This window comes from Plecotus auritus (genome assembly GCF_963455305.1).
Source record: "Plecotus auritus genome assembly, chromosome: 2".
In the NCBI taxonomy this organism is placed as follows: domain Eukaryota; kingdom Metazoa; phylum Chordata; class Mammalia; order Chiroptera; family Vespertilionidae; genus Plecotus; species Plecotus auritus.
Window position 1 is genome coordinate 69,485,379 of NC_137771.1, and position 17,915 is coordinate 69,503,293.

Consider the following 17,915-nt stretch of genomic DNA (forward strand, 5'->3'; position numbering starts at 1 on the left):
ATTTTGCCTTAAGGAATGGCCAATAACCCTACCTTATGTCAAAAATATGTAGTTCAAGCTATTCAGCCTTTATGGGACAAATATTTCCAGTGTTATATTGTCCGTTACATGGATGACTTGCTCCTAGTGAGTCCACGGGAAGAACAAACTTAGCAATGTTTTCCCAGTTAGAAAAGGAACTTCCTAAATGGGGCTTAAAAATTGCTCCAGAAAAGGTACAGAAAGAAATGCTTTTCAAATATCTAGGAACCATAATTGAAAACCAATGTATTAGGCCTCAAAAGGTGGAAATATGAAAAGATTACCTTAAAACCTTAAATGACTTATAAAAATTATTAGGGGAAATTAATTGGTTAAGATCTTATCTAAAAATCTCTATAGGAGAAATTACAAATTTGTTTAATATACTTAGAGGTGACTCTAATCTTTCCTCACCCCGAGTATGGATAGATGAAGCTAGAAAGGAGTTACTAAGAATTGAGCAGGCAATCTCCTTAGCCCAAGTAGCACGGGTACTGCCTGAATTGCCTTTATTGGGACAGATTAATCCTATTGCAAATAGTCCCACTGGAGTCATCTTCCAAAATAAAAAATCTCCTGCTATTATTGAATGGGTCCACTTAGGGCATCAATCATCTAAAACTGTAGTTACATATATAGAACTTATGGCTCAATTGATGTCTTGACTTAGAAAGTGCTGCAGGCAGCTTAGAGGAGAAGAAAACCAATGCACCTATCTTCCCCTCACTGGGAAGCAATTAAAAATGTTATTTTAGACTGATTTAAATTGGCAAATTGGACTGAGTGGATATTCAGGGGAATTTAGTTGTCACCTACTAAAAAACAAATCATTACAATTTTTATATTATACCCTTATTATTATACCAAAAAATACTAGGCAGGAACCTATTCTTGGAGCATTAACTGTTTTTACTGATGATAAAGCTGCTTACCATGCAATGAATTCAGACTGAGTCATCCAAACTAGTCATACTTCTGTACAAAGAATTGAATTAGAAGCTATTAAGGCTGCATTGTAGGATTTCCAAGAGCCTCTTAATATTATCTCTGACTCTTCTTATGCTGCAGGTCTCATGAATAGAATTGAAATTGCTTGATTGAAATGGCTCAGTGACCGAAGTTTATTTTTACTATTTAAACTAGTTCAGCAGACTGTGCAACAGAGATAATATCCCTTTTATATTAGTCACTTCAGGGCTCACAGTTTATTACCTGGCCCGTTAACAAAAGGAAATGCACATGCTGATCAATTGGTTGCTTTATTAAAACAGGCCTCAGAATCTCATCAACTTTTACATTAGCCTGCAAAAATGTTGTCTAGACAATTCTCAATCACTCAGCAGCAGGCAAAACAGATTATCCAAGAATGTCCCACTTGCATGTTACATCTTCCCCAAGAGTCTAATACAGGAATTAACCCTCGAGGATTGAAAAGGGACCATATCGGGCAAACGGATATAACACATTATACTCCTTTTGAATGCCTTGGGGCATTGCATGTCTCTGAAGACACCTTTTCAAAAGTCATATGGGCTACTGCATCTATAGGGGAAAGGGCAAAACAGGTTATTAATCATTGCCCAGCTGCTTTTCCTGTCATGGGAATTCCAAAAATTATTAAAACTGATAATGGGCCTGCTTACACAAGCTGTCATTTCCAGCAATTTTGTAAAAAGTGGAAAATTCAGCACATTACAGGAATACCATACAATTACCAAGGATAGGCCATTATTGAACGCCAACATCAGCAACTAAAATCCCAACTTGAAAAACAAAAAGGGGGGACTATTATGGAGAAATCACCTGTGGGTAGGCTGCACCAAGCCTTAATTACTTTAAATTTTTTTCACTTGTAATGCTGACGGCAAGACACCCTTGGAGTTACACTGGTGTTGTTAGAGAGTGGAAATTTTTGAGACTATTCCCATTCCAGAGAGGCTGTGAACTATGCCCCAGATAGAGTTGTCAGTGCTGACACCAGGCCAGGCCTTGATATATGGTCTCATGACCCCTTCCCAGCACATAGGCCTTCTTTCATAGAACACTGTCAGCTTTCTGAAGAACAGGATGACCCTGTGAATAACATGGTCGTCAATGGCATGACGCTGATGTTGCTTGGGAAAAACTGTTTTGTCTTAAATTGCCTGCTCTGCAAAAACAGGATGTGGTAAATGTGCTAAAAGTGGTCCTGCACAAAGGGTCAAGGCTGCTCTCTGGACTCCCTGCGTGGAGAAAGGCAGAACAGTCGCCGGCTGGCTAGCTGGCCAGCTGGCCGGCTAATAAAGGCTCCCTAAATTTTAACTGGGTCTGGACTCCAGTGGTCGTTCACTCACGTCCGCTCCACAACATTTGGAGGCCCCAGCAAGATAACCAGCCTTTGACTGGTCCTGTGACCAGAGCCCACTGGGGTCCCCGAACTCTCTGACCCAGGGGGAGATCTCTGAGAGATGTTCCTCAGCCCCGGGACTGGTAGAGGTCGGAGACCCTGCCTGCTAAATTTCCTGATTGACTCTGATCAGAGCCACCTGGATCTGGTTCTTACCAGTAAGCAACTTATTTCTGGTTCTGTGGGTGCCCATTTAGGGTCTCTGGAAGGCTGGACACAGCGCTACTTCCCAGACCAGATCCCGGGGCACGATGGTGCCCAGTGATCCTCAGTTAGTTGTCATTGTCTTTGTTATTCTGTGTTATTGTGGTCTAATTGTTTCTATCATTAGAATGGGTCAGTCTTCTTCATGTTCTGTCTGTACTCCCCTGCAATGTTTTTTGAAAAATTTTCAGGAATTCAAGCAGCAAGCAGATGATTACAGAGCCTCCATTAACGCTTTTGATTTACAGAAATTTTGTGAGCGGGAAGGAGCGAGCGAGGGGGCGGAGGCATGGGACGGGAATGGGGAAGTGTTGGCACAGGAGCGCTGCCGCGTAAGTCAAAAACTCAGACTGTCTGGTATATAAATGTAAGTGTGAGGGTCTGTGTGAAGTGAAAGCTACTTTTGCCATCTGGCTGTACACATGAGAGTATTTGTTATCTCTTTCTATTGTTTAATTTGTTTAAAGACAGTGCACCTCCCTGCTTTAGAGGGAAGACAGTAGAGAACTTTTAATTGCTTTTCCTTGGTTTATAATTTTGCTATGTTAGTTTAAAATTTTGGAATTCTAGAGTTAATTTGTGAAGGTTTCCATTCCAGAAAAGTCTAAACAAAGGCTTGTTGGGTTAAGATTAGTCATAATTAACTGCTTTGTAGGCTGCCTTTTTCAGCCCTGCTTGCAAACAGAGAATCATGTGGTCCCGAGAACTGCAACCTGCCTGCCCTTTCTGATAGATTTACAGTGGGTCTCTGGGGGAGGAAGAGAGCCAAAAATTGCTCCAGAACAGGTGTGAGAAAGGGTAGAGGCGGTGGAATTCACTCTCAGCCTGCTGAGATAGAGAAGCCCTAGGCTGGGGAACAGGGGATGGTTGGAGATATCGGAAGTGGTGAGGGTTGAGATCCTCTGGGGCCTTGGAGTAAAGAAGGAAAATCTGAGAGGGAGAGCAGCTGTTTCTTAAGTGTAAAAAGCCTGGTTATACAGGATCTCAGACCACTTGCCTTATTTCCCCTGCTAAGGACAGAGTAAATGGTTAATGCAGAAAGGGGGAGGGGGCGTCTGCAGGGAGAGCAGGGAGAGATAGGTTTTTGTTGATTTTTCTGGGTACAACCCACTCTGCTGGCGTCCTTGGTTTCTTACTTATCTGAACTATGCTGGCAAAACACAGTGGATCTTCCTCTGCCCTGTTTTCTTCTTTTCTTCTTTCCAATACACATAAAGAAAATCTCATTGTCCAAGCTTGGCAGGGCAGGGTTACTAGGTACTCCTTGGGTGGTGGTAGAATATTCAAAGGAACTTTAAGATATATCTTTAATGTTACAACTAGTTTAAGTTTTACTTTTTCGGAATCATTAAAGGATTGAGGTTTCAAAGAATAAGGAATACTGAGTAGAAGGTCTGAGGCATGGTTATGCATTTTTAAAGGACATAGAAAGAAGGTTTAAAAGCTAATTTAGAAGTGTAAAATTTATAAAGGTTGTGTATGTAATAAGAAGGAGAAGAGAAATGTTGAAAGGAAATCAAATAATACAGGCCAGTAAGCCAGGAAGAGTAAATAATTTACATTTGCCTCCCTAAACAGAGGATAAATAGTTATGCCAAAGTACTTAGGGAGAGACTGATAAAAGAAATCTAACAGTTACTGTTTGTTCAGAAAATATTACTTTGGAAAGTCCATAAAAAGGACTGGCAAAGAAAATCCTATCTTAAAGCAGGTCAGTATATTTTTCTCCTTATACAAGTCCTCCGAAATTTGGCAATACTTAATAAATAAATCATGGCAATAAATTTCTTTGCATAAATTCAATAAGACCGGTTTCCAATAGTAGTTTTATTAACCAGAAATGTTGACTGGAGTATCATGTTTTAAAGAGCCCTGCCTGAACTCTGAAGACTTGAAGCCAATAAGAGTGCCATATAGAAAGTCTGGTATCCTGCTTGGTAGCCCTGAAAATAGCTGGTGCTGGAGCATCAGGCCCATACCCTACCATCACTGGCGGTTGGTCAGAGTACAAGGGGAGCAATAAGGGCGACTCTGTGTCCCTGCAGGACCCCCACGCACTCTGAGCCGCAATGAGTAGGAGGGCTGAGATGGGCCTTGAAACCTAGGGCATGGGCCCAGGTAGAGCCAATACAGATGAGGACTTCACCTAACTCAGCAGATACTACAGGCAGGCCTGTTGGCAGCTGGATGGCTTGGCTTCCTGGCCCTATGGGGCACATTAAGATTCAATCATGAAATTCCGGCAAAGGTAGTCAGTTACCATTTTTGTTATGTTTATGCAAACAATCAGGCCAAATTAGATACAATAGATAAATTAGTCTTGATTTGGCTCTTTTGATAAACATGGGGGTAATTTTGAGGAGAAAAATTCTATTTCAATAGAAGTTATTAAAAGTGAAAGGTTTTCTTTCCCTTCCACCAGACCATTTGTTTGTCTCCACCAAGTCACAAGCCCACCTCCTTCTGTGCCCAGGCCTCATTGTCCCTCTGACAGACAGCAAGGATCTCTTGGCTCTGAGAGAAACTTCTGACCCGCCTCAGCAGGAAGTAGCTAGAGGAGCCCACCGACGTCCATTTTCCCTAAAAGAATTTAGAGCCAGAATCCTTGAGGTAAGATATTAGGCAGTTAGACAGATATGAGCAGGGCAAGGACAATGGGCCAATTAGCACTACCAGATGTAATTAAGTCTTTCCATCTCTACCTATGTGAGACAAGGGGACTCCCTAGAAGCAAGAGGGAATGAGACTGCAGATGAAGCAGCCCAGGAGGCTGCCCTAAAACCAGTGGGGCCTCTACAGATTCTAGTGACTCTTCCAAACCCTGACCTTCCCACCTCACCAGCTTACATGGAAACCCAATCTAGAAAAGCTGAAATCCATAACCAATCTTTACTCAAGTTCTTACAGGCTTTACAGTCTACCCAGAAAGCAGTCCAGAAGCATGTCTGATCCGGTCCCTCCTTACACCCTGGTGACTCTGTTTGGGTAAAGAAATTTGCCACACAAGGACTGACTCCTACCTAGAAAGGACCACCTCCACAGCAGTCAAGGTCGACAGGATCCTGACGTGGCTTCATCACACCTGGCTTAAGACAGCCCAGGCAAAATAGAGAGTCCAGGACTCTTTGGACCCTCTAAAGATTAATCCTGGCCCTCATTCTGGACCCTTATCTTATAAACAGGCCCACTGACTTTATTCAGCAGAGAATTAATTCTATCAAGCTTATAGTCCTCAGGGGTCAATATAACTCCCTCGCCAACAATGACCCAAAAGAGTCAATGATTTGACTCAGGTACATAAAACCAGTGGGGAATGTTAGAGAGTGGGAATTTTTGAGCATACTTACTACTACCATTCCAGAGAGGCCATGGACTATGCCCCAGATAGAGTTGTCAGTGCTGACACCAGGCCAGGCCTTGATATATGGTCTCATGGGCCCTTCCCAGCATGTAGGCCTTCTTTCATAGAACACTGTCAGCTTTCTGAAGAACAGGATGACCCTGTGAATAACATGGTCGTCAATGGCATAACTCTGACGTTGCTTGGGAAAAACTGTTTAGTCTTAAATTGTCTGCTCTGCAAAAACAGGATGTGGTAAATGTGCTTAAAAGTGGTCCTGCACAAAGGGTCGGGGCTACTCTCTGGACTCCCTGCGTGGAGAAAGGCAGAGTAGTCGCCGGCTGGCTGGCCGGCTGGCCGGCCGGCTAATAAAGGCTCCCTAAATTTTAATTTGGTCTGGATTCCAGTGGTCGTTAACTCACGTTCGCTCCACAACAGTGTCAGAATAAGACAAAGGAAAATGGTCTAGTTCAGTGGTTGGCAAACTCATTAGTCAACAGAGCCAAATATGAACAGTACAACAATTGAAATTTATTTTGAGAGCCAAATTTTTTAAACTTAAACTATATAGGTAGGTACATTGTTGTTAACTAAATTAGGGTACTCTTAAGCTGGCCTTTGCTAAAAACTCAAGGGGCCAAAGAGCTGCATGTGGTTCGCGAGCCGCAGTTTGCCAACCACTGGTCTAGTTAAATGGAAAGATCCCGAGTCTGGTTTATGGAAGGGCCCCAACCTCTTGCTAACATTTGGTCGAAGATATGCTTGTGTATTTTCAAAAATTTCTCCATGCCCATGTGGATTCCCACAAGAGATATTAAACTGCAACATGGATCCGAGAGAGGAACTGGCCAGATTAATGAAAACCTTGCACCTGGAGCCCTATCTTGCAGCTGCAGACAATCCACTCTTCGAGCCACAAACAGCAGAAGCCCCAGGGAACACACTGAAGATAAGCAGTGCTAGGAAAATGAGGCAGATGATAAACAGCCCAGAGATGACTTGGGGAATGATAAAGGAAACAGTCCAGAAAACCGAGGGAATTTGTGAGGTGACCAGAACCCCAAGAATGCCTGAGAATGTCTTTCTTGCCATGCTAGCAGTCACCAGCTGTGTGGTCATACCACCAGGGGCAAATGGGGAAGTTCTCCATGGGTAAGACCCCTTATGTGGTCTGATCCCCCGCCTAGTATAGTTGCCAATAATACCAAGCACCTTGTTCATCCAGCAGGACCACAGGTGGGACAGGGAAGTGTATGGGCAAAGTATAATTACATGGGTGTCCCCACCCAGATTCCCTTTTGTATGACCCAGAATCAAATTACTGCTCCTTTAAAGAAAGGTTTTTCTGGATAGCATGGACACCAAAGGAGGGGGAAGCGAAAGCCCAAATACATTTACTATCACTACTTGCTCGTGGGAGAGGCAAAGAAAATTTAACAATATTAATACCTCCCCCGACTAAACCATTATGTAAAAAGTCTTATGAATGGCACCTAAACAGCAGCAAACTTAATAACAGTTTTTCCTTTGTGGATTGGAGTCCCTACGGATCTGCGATAGTAATAATCGCATCCTGAAACAAAAGGGGACTGCATCCTATCTATATGTTAAAGCTACTCACTCCATCTCATTGGTATGGAGGAGGATTTGTTGAACCTCAATTACAGCATAATAATTGGCCTCTGAAAAATATTCAATGGAAATCAGCTGCTGCACTTGCACCAATAAAATGATATAGTTTAAATTATAGCTTAAATAATTCTATTCATACCTTATAGAGCACTCCCAACAAGACGGTATTTACCACCGCTTGTGTCAATAAAAAATCACCTTCTTGGTGCTTGGGGTAAAGGTAACACCATCCTTAATATTTTAAAATTACAGCAGCATATTGTATGACTATCCCAGGCAAACTTAGAAACTAATTCCTTAGATGCCTGGAAGCAATTTAAAAAAGGACATGAAAGAATTTAAACCTTTTCACTGGATCTCCTTACATTTTCCTTTTAGCATAACCACTATTGCCTGTCTCATTGTTGTAATTATATGTTTAATTTTAGTCTACAGATGTGGAATAAAAGTCTTAAAAGGATCCGAGCTCTGCAAGCTGCATATACTCCTTTCAACATCTATTAAGAAATCAAAGAAGGGGGAATTGCTGGAAGCAAAGATTAACAGTAATTAATATAAATGCGAGAAGTCCAGTCAGAAGGCTGAATAGGGCTTTGATATTCAGAAGGCTGAATATCTGCATATTATTATCTGCTGCTGACTGAATGGCTGAAGGCAACCCCCCTAACCTGATAATCTTTTGCTGTTTACTAAACATTACCTTTGATATGCCTGTTTGCATTCCTAAAAGGCAATTGTGTATTCTAGTAAATAAAAAGAAGATGGGTGCAGAGATTCAGTGGAGCTTAGTCGCTTGAAATAACTTCACATCTGACTTCCCCCATAATTTCCAAATTTATATTTCTTGTCTTGAGTATTAATTTGAGCATCAGCCCTTTTTCTAGGCCTTTGAACCCAGGCAACACGGGCCGTGGCTTCACAGGTAGAGATTAGTCCTCACATAATTTTCTTCCCTCTCTCAAACCTCCCTGGGGCAGTGGAGAGGGCCAAGAAGGAGGCAGCTGAGAAGGAACAGGAGCTGCTGAGACAGAAACTACAGGAGCAGCAGCAGCAGATGGAGGCACAGAAGAGGAGTCTCGAGGAAAATATATTGCAACTGAAGGAGAAGCTGGAAAGGGACAGAGAGAATATATTAAGAGAGCAGAATATGATGTTGGAGCATAAATTGAAGGTAAGTCCTGACATGGCCACAGTAGTGCGCTATGGTCATTGTCCTGGTACCTCAGTTGGGATGGAGAAAGTTACAGCAAGACCATGGAGGCAACACCATTGCCATTTACTACTTGTGATTTGCTAAAACCTTGAATCTTCCCCTTGCCCCCTTTTTTATAAGAAAAAAATATATATAGTTTTTGTCTTTTTAAAAAAATATTTATTGTTGAGATTATCACAGATGTCCCTCGTTTTTCCCCCCATAGCTCCCCTCCACCCAGTTCCTACCCCACCCCAGGCCCTCACCACCCTGTTGTCTGTGTCCTTCAGTACTGCATACATGCATATAAAATCTTTGTCTAATCTCTTCCCACAACCCTCCACACCCCCTTCCCTCTATAATCAGTTTGTTCCATTTACATGCCCCTGATTCTATTCTAATCACCAGTTTATTCTGTTCATCAGATTTTTTATTCATTTGATTTTTAGATTAACTTGTTGATAGACATGTATTTGTTGTCACTTTGTTGTTCATATTTTTTTTATCTTTACCCTTTTCTTCTTCCTCTTCTTAAAGAATACACTTCAACATTTCATATAATACTGGTTTGGTAGTGATGAACTCCTTTAGCTTTTTCTTGTCTGTGAAGCTCTTTATCTGACCTTCAATTCTGAATGATAACTTTGCTGGGTAGAGTAATCTTGGTTGTAGGTTCTTGCTGTTCATCACTTTGAATATTTCTTGCCACTCCCGTCTGGCCTGCATAGTTTCTGTTGAGAAATCAGCTGACAGTTGTATGGGCACTTCCTTGTGGGCAACTAACTGTTTTTCTCTTGCTGCTTTTAAGATTCTCTCTTTGTCGTTTGCCCTGGGCATTTTAATTATGATATGTCTTGGTGTGGTCCTCTTTGGATTCCTCTTGTTTGGGGTTCTCTGTGTTTCCTGGACTTGTAAGTCTATTTCTTTCACCAGTTGGGGAAGTTTTCTGTCATTATTTCTTCAAATAGGTTTTCAATATCCTGCTCTCTCTCTTCTTCTGGCACCCCCATAATTCGGATGTTGGTATGCTTGAAGTTGTCCCAGAGGCTCCTTACATTATCTTCATATTTTTGGATTCTTTTTTCTTTTTGCTCTTCTGGGTTGGGTGTTTTCTGCTTCTTTGTATTTCAAATCATTGACTTGCTTCTTGGGATCCTCTAGTCTTCTGTTGAATCCCTGCATATTATTCTTTATTTCAGTCAGTGTATGCTGGTCCTTTTTTTTTTTTTTTTTTTTTTTTACATTCTCACTAAGATGTTTGAAGGTCTCACTAAGTTCCTCAGAGGTTTCTGGAAAATTCTTGACTAACCTTAGAACTGTGGTTTTGAACTCTATATTCAGTAGTTTGCTTTCTTCCATTTCTTTCATTTGTGACATGTTTCTCTGTCTCCTCATTTTGGCTGTTTCCTTTTGTTTGTTTCTATGTATTGGGTAGCTGTTAAGTCTCCTTGAGTTGACAGAGTGGCCATGTGTAGTAGGTATCCTATAGGGCCCAATGGCTCAGCCTCCCCAATTACCTGAAGTGAACACTCTTGGTGCACCCCTTTGTGGGCTATGTGCACAGTCTTGTTGTAGATGAACCTTGATTGCTGTTGGTGTCACTGGGAGGAATTGACCTCCAGGCCAATTGGCTGTTGGGACCAGCTGCAACTACAGTGGGAGAGCTGCTGTGCAGGAGACACCCTTATGGGGCAGGATTTGCTTCAGTGGGGCTTTGGTGGTCACTGAGTCTGCCCCTTGAGTGTGTCACTTATGGATGTGAAGTGTTGTAATCTGGTATGGTCTCACACTGACCACTGGGTATACTGGCTCTTGGATCTCCAAGAAGGTGCACAGAGAGATCTGCAGATTGCTCCTGGAAGTGCCCAGATGAGGCCCAGCTGTGAAGCAAGGCAGGCTGGTGCTGGTGCTGACCTTGTGCCTTTTATTGATAGCTTTGGGGCTCCCTGACCCAGCTGCAGCTTGTTTGACAGGTTTTCGGCTGAGAAAGGACAGGCCATTCATAAGCAAAAGCCACTGCTCACAGCTTGGGTGGGATTGTAAATTGGGCGGGGCAGGTCTCAGGGAATCTCCAGGGTGAAGAAAACAGCAATGGCTGCCAGTCAGTCCTGCACTGGGAGGTCCCAGCATGGGAACAATGACCACTGTGATCACCTAGATCTGGAAGAAAGCTGCCCCCGTGTTCCTGCCCTGATACCAGACAGCTCAGTTTCTCCCCATATGTGTCTGGGTATGTGTCTGGGTCCCCCAGAGCCTCACCCAGCACTGGAGCACAGAGCAAGTAGGAGCTTATAATTCAGTTCACCCAGTGCTGGCCTTTTAAGAGGAGCAGCTGGGTCTCTAGCAGCCTGTGTGTCATTCAGCCCCAATCTGCACTTGTTTTTACAGTCTGTAGTTTTTTACTGCCCATAGGGACTTCTTTCCCCAGCTCTGGAACCCTGGGCTGGGTGGGGCTGGGAGTCCTTGGTCCTCTAGGAGGCCTCTGCAGAGGCAATCTCCCTCCTGATTAAAAGAGCGATTCCAGACCAGCCTGTTCTGTGCCTCCATACCTTCAACCAGTCTCAATGCGCTTTCTTCTTCACCTCTCTAGTTGTAATGCTTCCACTCAGCCAGCTTTCCCACAATTCTGGATGATAGTTGTTTTGTATTTTAGTTGTGATTTTGATGTGGTTGTGGGAGGCAGCAAATACAGGTGCTTACCTATGCTGCCATCTTGATTCTTCCTGAAAAATATCTTTGAAATCTATTCTGTGCATACACACTGGAGCAGTCAGGAAAAGCATCTCACTTCTGAATACTTGGACAATATAAATAGGTTCTGAGGTGTGATTTTGCATTATTTTAAAATGACTTATTTGGCCTGAAGAAACAGCTATTTGAAACACATGTATTTATTATGACCAACAACTGGTTTGCTTTACCAAGATCATTGCCTATTATCAGGAACTCTGCTACCACCCAAAGACTCTAAGGTAGATCTATGCTGACAATAAACTATCAGAAATGTCCAGATTAAAAATACAGGGATGTGACAGCTTCAAACTTGCTGTGCTGTTCCCAGGTATGGAGAGTCTACCCAGGTAATCATATGGCAAAGGAAGAATTCCTGATTGGCTATTTGTACATGTTTATAATAGGGTTCTAGAGCAATGTATAATTTCCCATTATTTCTACATTTGGTTGGCCATATTATTCCAAGTGGGACCAAGAATTGGTGCCAGCAAACCAAGGTTACTTCTCAGCTGATATTGTGACTGGCACACATTACATTTGTCTTCAGGCCAGGCTTAGCATCTTAGCAAAATCCCATAGATATGTAAATATTTGTAAGACTGTAAACTATGCTTTCTTTCAGTGTTTTGGTCCAAGACAGGATTATTCCTTGTTGCAAAATTATCCTTGATTGTGTAAGAGAACAATTTTAAGAGTGAAATGAAAGAGTTCTTAAATATAAACTGAAATTCTTAAAAAACATGGGAATTTAAAATGTTTTATTTCCATTCTCATCTTTTTTAGGTTCAAGAAGATTTGCTTAGAGAAGGATTTAAAAAGAAATCTGAAGAGCTGAATGCAGAGATCAATCATTTGAGAAATATGATTGATACTACTCAAAATGATAATGCTTCCTGGATTGAAAAAGCCATAAATAGAATTGTCCCTGAGATCTTTTCAATATTGTGTGCTCCTGGTAAACTTATTGGTAATATTGTGAGAAGCATTGGCTCACTGTTTAAAAAGAAATAATTCTCCTTTGAAAGAAATTATAGACTGTGGATATATGCTATGGCTTGTTTTTAGTGTATATTCTTTCCAATTTCATTCATCCAAGTCTTAAACAAAAAGGTGCTACTAAAGGATATCAATGCCTAGCCCTCATTAGACAGAATTAATGTTCCTATGCGTTGATATAGCATGTTTACTTTATGAAGTATGCACATTTAAATAAATATACTCACAAACAATTTATCGACTTATCGCTTTAAATGACAAAAGATTGGAAACTACTAAAATATTCGTCTATATATATTGGTAATATAATTAAACATGTGCACATGCTGGAATATTATGCAGCCAGTAAATAGAGAATTCAGCTCTATTTTTATAAATATACAACAATGTTGTATATACATTGTAAAGTGAAAAAAAAGGAAGTACACAAGAAGTGTATAATGTGTTTACTAAATAAAATGTAAGTACTGTGTGCATAGGTATGTGTACACATTGAATACCTATGGGAGCCCTCAAAGAAGTAATATCAGTTCCTACTCCAGAGAAGTGTAAACAGGGTAAACATTTCACATGCTTTTCATTATATACTCTTTCTTTTGAATCCTATAAAAGATCATAAGTAAATAAATAACAAAGAAATGTAAAGTACAATACAAATAATGATAATAATAACAAGAAAATGTAAAAAAAAATGGCTATAGATCATGAAAGTTCTCACTGCTTCTAGAAATGACACCAGCCTTCAAAAGTAGGGGTTTCAGCTTAAGTCAAAGTATACAAAGTATAAAATTTGCATCCTCATCTTGTTTCCTTTTAGGCCTGGTTCTCAATCCATTTTATTTGCTTCAAAACTAAGACATACACTTGCCTGTCTCTCTTGGAAATCTCAGCTAGTGTAGCTTCTACTTCCTGTCCTGAATTGTACTTCCAAGTTATTAGAAGCAAATTACCAAACATAAGAACATGCACTGGTGAGAGAGATCCTGTCATCCTTAAAAGTGCAGTGGTAGCCTCTATGCTCTAAACAAGGGCCAAAGAGACATGTGCCACTTCAGAACTGGATGGCCTGCTGGTGTTGGGGATGATAAGCCTTGACACATGGAGGCCAGGTTTTGGCACGTAAATGCCATCAGTATCATGGTTTGCCTTAGCTCAGGCTGCTATAAAAAGTTACCATATATTGTATGGTTTAGAAAGCTTTATTTCTTCTAGTTCTGGAGGCTGTTAGTTCCAGACCAGTGTGCCAGCATTGGCGGTTCTTGGTCTGAATTCTCTTCTTGATGTGCAGAGGGCTGCTTTCTTTTTGTGTCTTCACATGGTGGAAAGGGTTGGGAGGAGCTCTCGCGATCTTTATAATTAGGGTAGTCAAACAAGAGTGCAAGAGAGAGAGTGTAAGTTAGTGAAATATAATTGCCAACCTAGATGTATGGCGGCAAAAAATAACTTTCAAAAATGGGTGCAAAATTTATATTTGGAGGAGAATTTATCTTGAAAAAGTCTGAAAATGTTCTAAATACTTTACTTCAAGCAAAAATAAAGAAAGCCTAAATATAATGTCTGCACTATAAAAGTGAATGCAGATCCAAAACTGTAATAGATATGTGAATCAATAATATTGACTGTGTAAAAAATCATAATAATGTACTCTGGCATTAAAAAAGAGCAGATAAAATGAACATAAAATAATTCCCAAAGAGTCTGGAAATAAATTATTATAAGGTTATATTATATTAATTTTGGGTTTCATGATTTAAGTCTAAAGATTGCCATTTATAATGTAATCAGTTAAAGAACAGAGAAAGTTTTCGATTTCTTTACTAGGAGACATAAAAATTATTTTCATACATCTCAGTAAGTAAAAAAAAAAAGATGAAAAATGTCAAGTAAAGTTAGAAAATATTTTGAAAACATGATGATCCACTTAGCCCAATGTATGAATGTAGAACCCTACACCCAACAATAGTAGAATATGCTTGTTTGTAAGGCACACTAAGAAACGTCACATGAATTTTACCTGTACCAAACCACAAAGCAGGGTTAGTTGTCTTATGTCAGATTCTCTAAAAGCAGAGCCTTGGTGATGGGTTTGTGTTCATGTGATTTATTGAGGGTGTGCTTTCAATAGAAGGGCCTAAGGGAAGTGGGAGAGAGCAAGAAAACAGAAATGAAAAGAGGCTATGGTTGCAGGGAAAAAATGGCTTCAAGCTGATCCACTGGGATCTCTGTAGCACAAATAGCATGAGAGTTTGTCCCTCCTTGAAGCAAAGTGCTAGATATTTGTACCCCATCAGGCATTATCTGGGGGCCATCCATCTTGAGCAGGGCAGCTACCATGCTGTTAAGGGAAATCTCCAAAGAAAAGAGTAGCTGTGAGCTTTTTAGCAATGAACACGCACAGAAATAGAAGGATGGATGCAATGCCTTGTAAGATGATCTAACTGAAGCACTAATAGCAAACAGCACCCGTATAAAGATTAATATTTGCATTCCTCCCTTGTGCCATGGTCTATGTATGCCACACTCACCACCACTGGTGGGGTCCTGTCATCTAGGCAGCCAGTTACCTAGTTTGAGAATCCCTTTACAGAAACTTATTTTTCAGACCTCTGTGGGTAAAATCTACTGCTGGTTGAATTCCCTAGAAAGCAAATTCTGTGACTGAAATTTGTATGTAAAATTTTTCTAGGGAACACTATTGGGAAGAGCATTTATGCAAGGATGTGGAAGGAAATGGGACTGGGAAGGAAGGGAAGGTTAGCTACAGTTTTAATAATTGCTTCACCCATTTCAATGGAGAACTCTGGTCATCAGTAGTTCTTTTCCCCAGTTTTTAAGAGATTGGTCATGGAATGATAAACACCCTAAGAAGAGTCAAGACTTTGGGGAAGATGACTATTCAGAAGGGAGCTGAAAATTGAGTTACATGTATTTGTAGCAGGGAATGCAGTTTAGAATCAAGGAATCTTAGAAGGTTAGGGGGCATGGGAGAGGTGGAAAGTGGTGAGAATGATGGATATGTATATTTCATTGCGGTTCAAGAGCATTCATGTAGGGTTGTAGAAGAAGGGCTCACAATACTAAAAAGAAAGTGATGGGCAAATAATTGAATTTTTAATGGCAAGTTTCATAAGTGGAAATGTTATTCTTAATTCCAAAATTTGACCCTGTGTTGTAGTTAGGGTTCTACAAACAAACAAACAAACAAACAAGGCAAAAGAAAAAACAAACCCAGAACCAATAGGATGCATGTATGTATAGAAAGAAATTTATTGAAAGGAATTGGCTCAAATAATTATGGAGGTTATCAAGTTCAAAACTTGCAAGGTGGGCCAGCAGGCCCAGGAGAGCTGATGTTCCATTTCTAGTCTGAAGGCCAGGAAGAGCCAAAGTTGCAGATGAAGTTCAAAGTCTACTGGAGATTTTAGTATACAGGTACCTATTATTTACAAATAAATGCATCCCTGCAACTCCCACGTAGATAAAAATATAAAGCATTACTTGAATCCCAGTAATGTTTCTACTTCTGATTACCCATGATTAACTACTACTCTGACTTCTATCACCAAGCAAAGTTTAGTCTGTCTTAACTTCATATAACACAACTTCATGTGCTCTTTTCTGAGTTCTTTGCTCAATGTTTTGTTTATGACAGTCATCCTTGTTGCACACAGAAGTTCATTATCTTCATTGCTACACAAAACATTTCTCAGACTTGGCACTCTTGATATTTTGGGTTGGAAATATATATATATATATATATATATATATATATATATATATATATATATATTGTGGGAGCTGTCTTGGGCATTGTAGGATGTTTAACAGGCAGCCCTGGCCTCTAAACACAAGATGCCACAGCATTTGTACTTGTAAACAACCCAGTTGTGACAACCAAATATGCTTCCAGTCATTACTAAATGTCAGCTGGGGCCAAATCACCACCTTTAGGAGCTATTAATCTGGAATCATTAAAACTGTCTCTTTTCAGTCACATCCCAATCTCATAATAGATATCCCAGAGTCTAAACAGACATAATGGCCGAGAAAGTATGGAAGAAAGGGCCACTTAACGATGCCTGAGGAAGATGTCTTTTTTTTTTTTTTATCTCAAAATATGTTTAACTTGCCTGACTCTCTGTGAAGAAACTAAAAGCAGCATGATCCAAACCACTGACTCACTTATACTTTATCAGGTCTCAGTTTTGTTGTTGTTGTGGCTTTATTAATGAGTAAGGAAGTATGTGCTACTTTATTAAAAATTTAAATGTTTTTTTTTTTTGTTGTTGTTGTTAATCCTCACCTGAGGTTATTTTTTCTATTGATTTTTAGGGAGACTGGAAGAGAAAGAAACATTGATGTGAGAGAAACACATTGATTGGTTGCCTCCTTCCTGCATGAGCCCTGACCAAGGCCCAGGCCAGGAAGGAGCCTATAACCCAGTGAATGCCCTTAACTAAAAAGGAATTCAGACCTTTTGGTCTGCAAGCCAACGTTCTATCCACTGAGCAAAACTGCCGAGGGTGGTTTTTTATTTAGAATGATTGTAAGTAAATAATTTAATTCAGAATAAAATCCAAACCCTCAATGTTAACACAAAGCAAAAATTTTAGCACAACCTCTAAAGTTCCTTGGTTTTGCGTAATACATTTCTTACTTAGAGACAGTGTCTTTGAATGACAGAACAAGAAAAGGCAAACCTAACACACATGGTGATGGCGATGATGATGATAATGATGATTGTGATAAAAAGGATGATAGAAACAAATATAATATTAACAAGAGCTCACTTTGTTCAGTTCATGTGTTCTGTATTATTGATGAATTTCCATATTTTTGCAAGGTTACAATGAGAGAAAAATTCAAAAATAATTCTATATGAATCAAATGTGTACCTTTAAACATGACTGCATTTAATCACTCAGTGCATATGTACTGACCACTGACCATGGCTGAGCATTAAGGAAGGCATTGGGAAGGCATTGAGGAGTCTATGATCAGCACAACAGACATGGTTCCTGTGCTCATACATAATTTTTACCTCAGAAAGAAGACATTAAAACAAGTTATACAAATAAATGTAATATTTGAATGCCTAAGAGGCATTGTAAAGGAATCATACAGAGGGCTATGAGTAAGTGTAAAAGGAAACTGAATTTGGACAATTCAGTCAGCAATCCTTCATTGGAAAAAATGAGGTTTAAGACAAATTTTCAGTGAACACAATTAGAAAAAATGTGTGGGAAGAGAGTTTCAGACAGAGGAGAGTTTGTGTACAAAAATCCTGTTTGGTGATGTGTTGGGTGTGTTTAGTATCTGAAGCTGAGATAACATGTGATGAGGAGAGGGACAGGCAGGGGTCAGAATATGTAGAATCTTGTAGCTGTGGTATGGAGAATGCGAGCTTTTAA

The 17,915-nt window shown here is 40.2% G+C and overlaps 1 protein-coding gene across 1 annotated transcript in view; it reads left to right on the top strand.

Annotated features, from left to right (window-relative positions):
* LOC308242858 (guanylate-binding protein 6-like) overlaps positions 1-12,731 on the top strand; it is a 45,268-nt gene extending 32,537 nt beyond the window's left edge. The window contains exons 10-11 of the mRNA XM_080657555.1: positions 8,561-8,754; positions 12,292-12,731. Of these exons, the coding sequence (XP_080513681.1) occupies positions 8,561-8,754; positions 12,292-12,519 (422 nt within the window). The 3' untranslated portion in view covers positions 12,520-12,731. The remainder of the gene's footprint in view (positions 1-8,560; positions 8,755-12,291) is intronic.
* Positions 12,732-17,915: the final 5,184 nt, after the last annotated feature.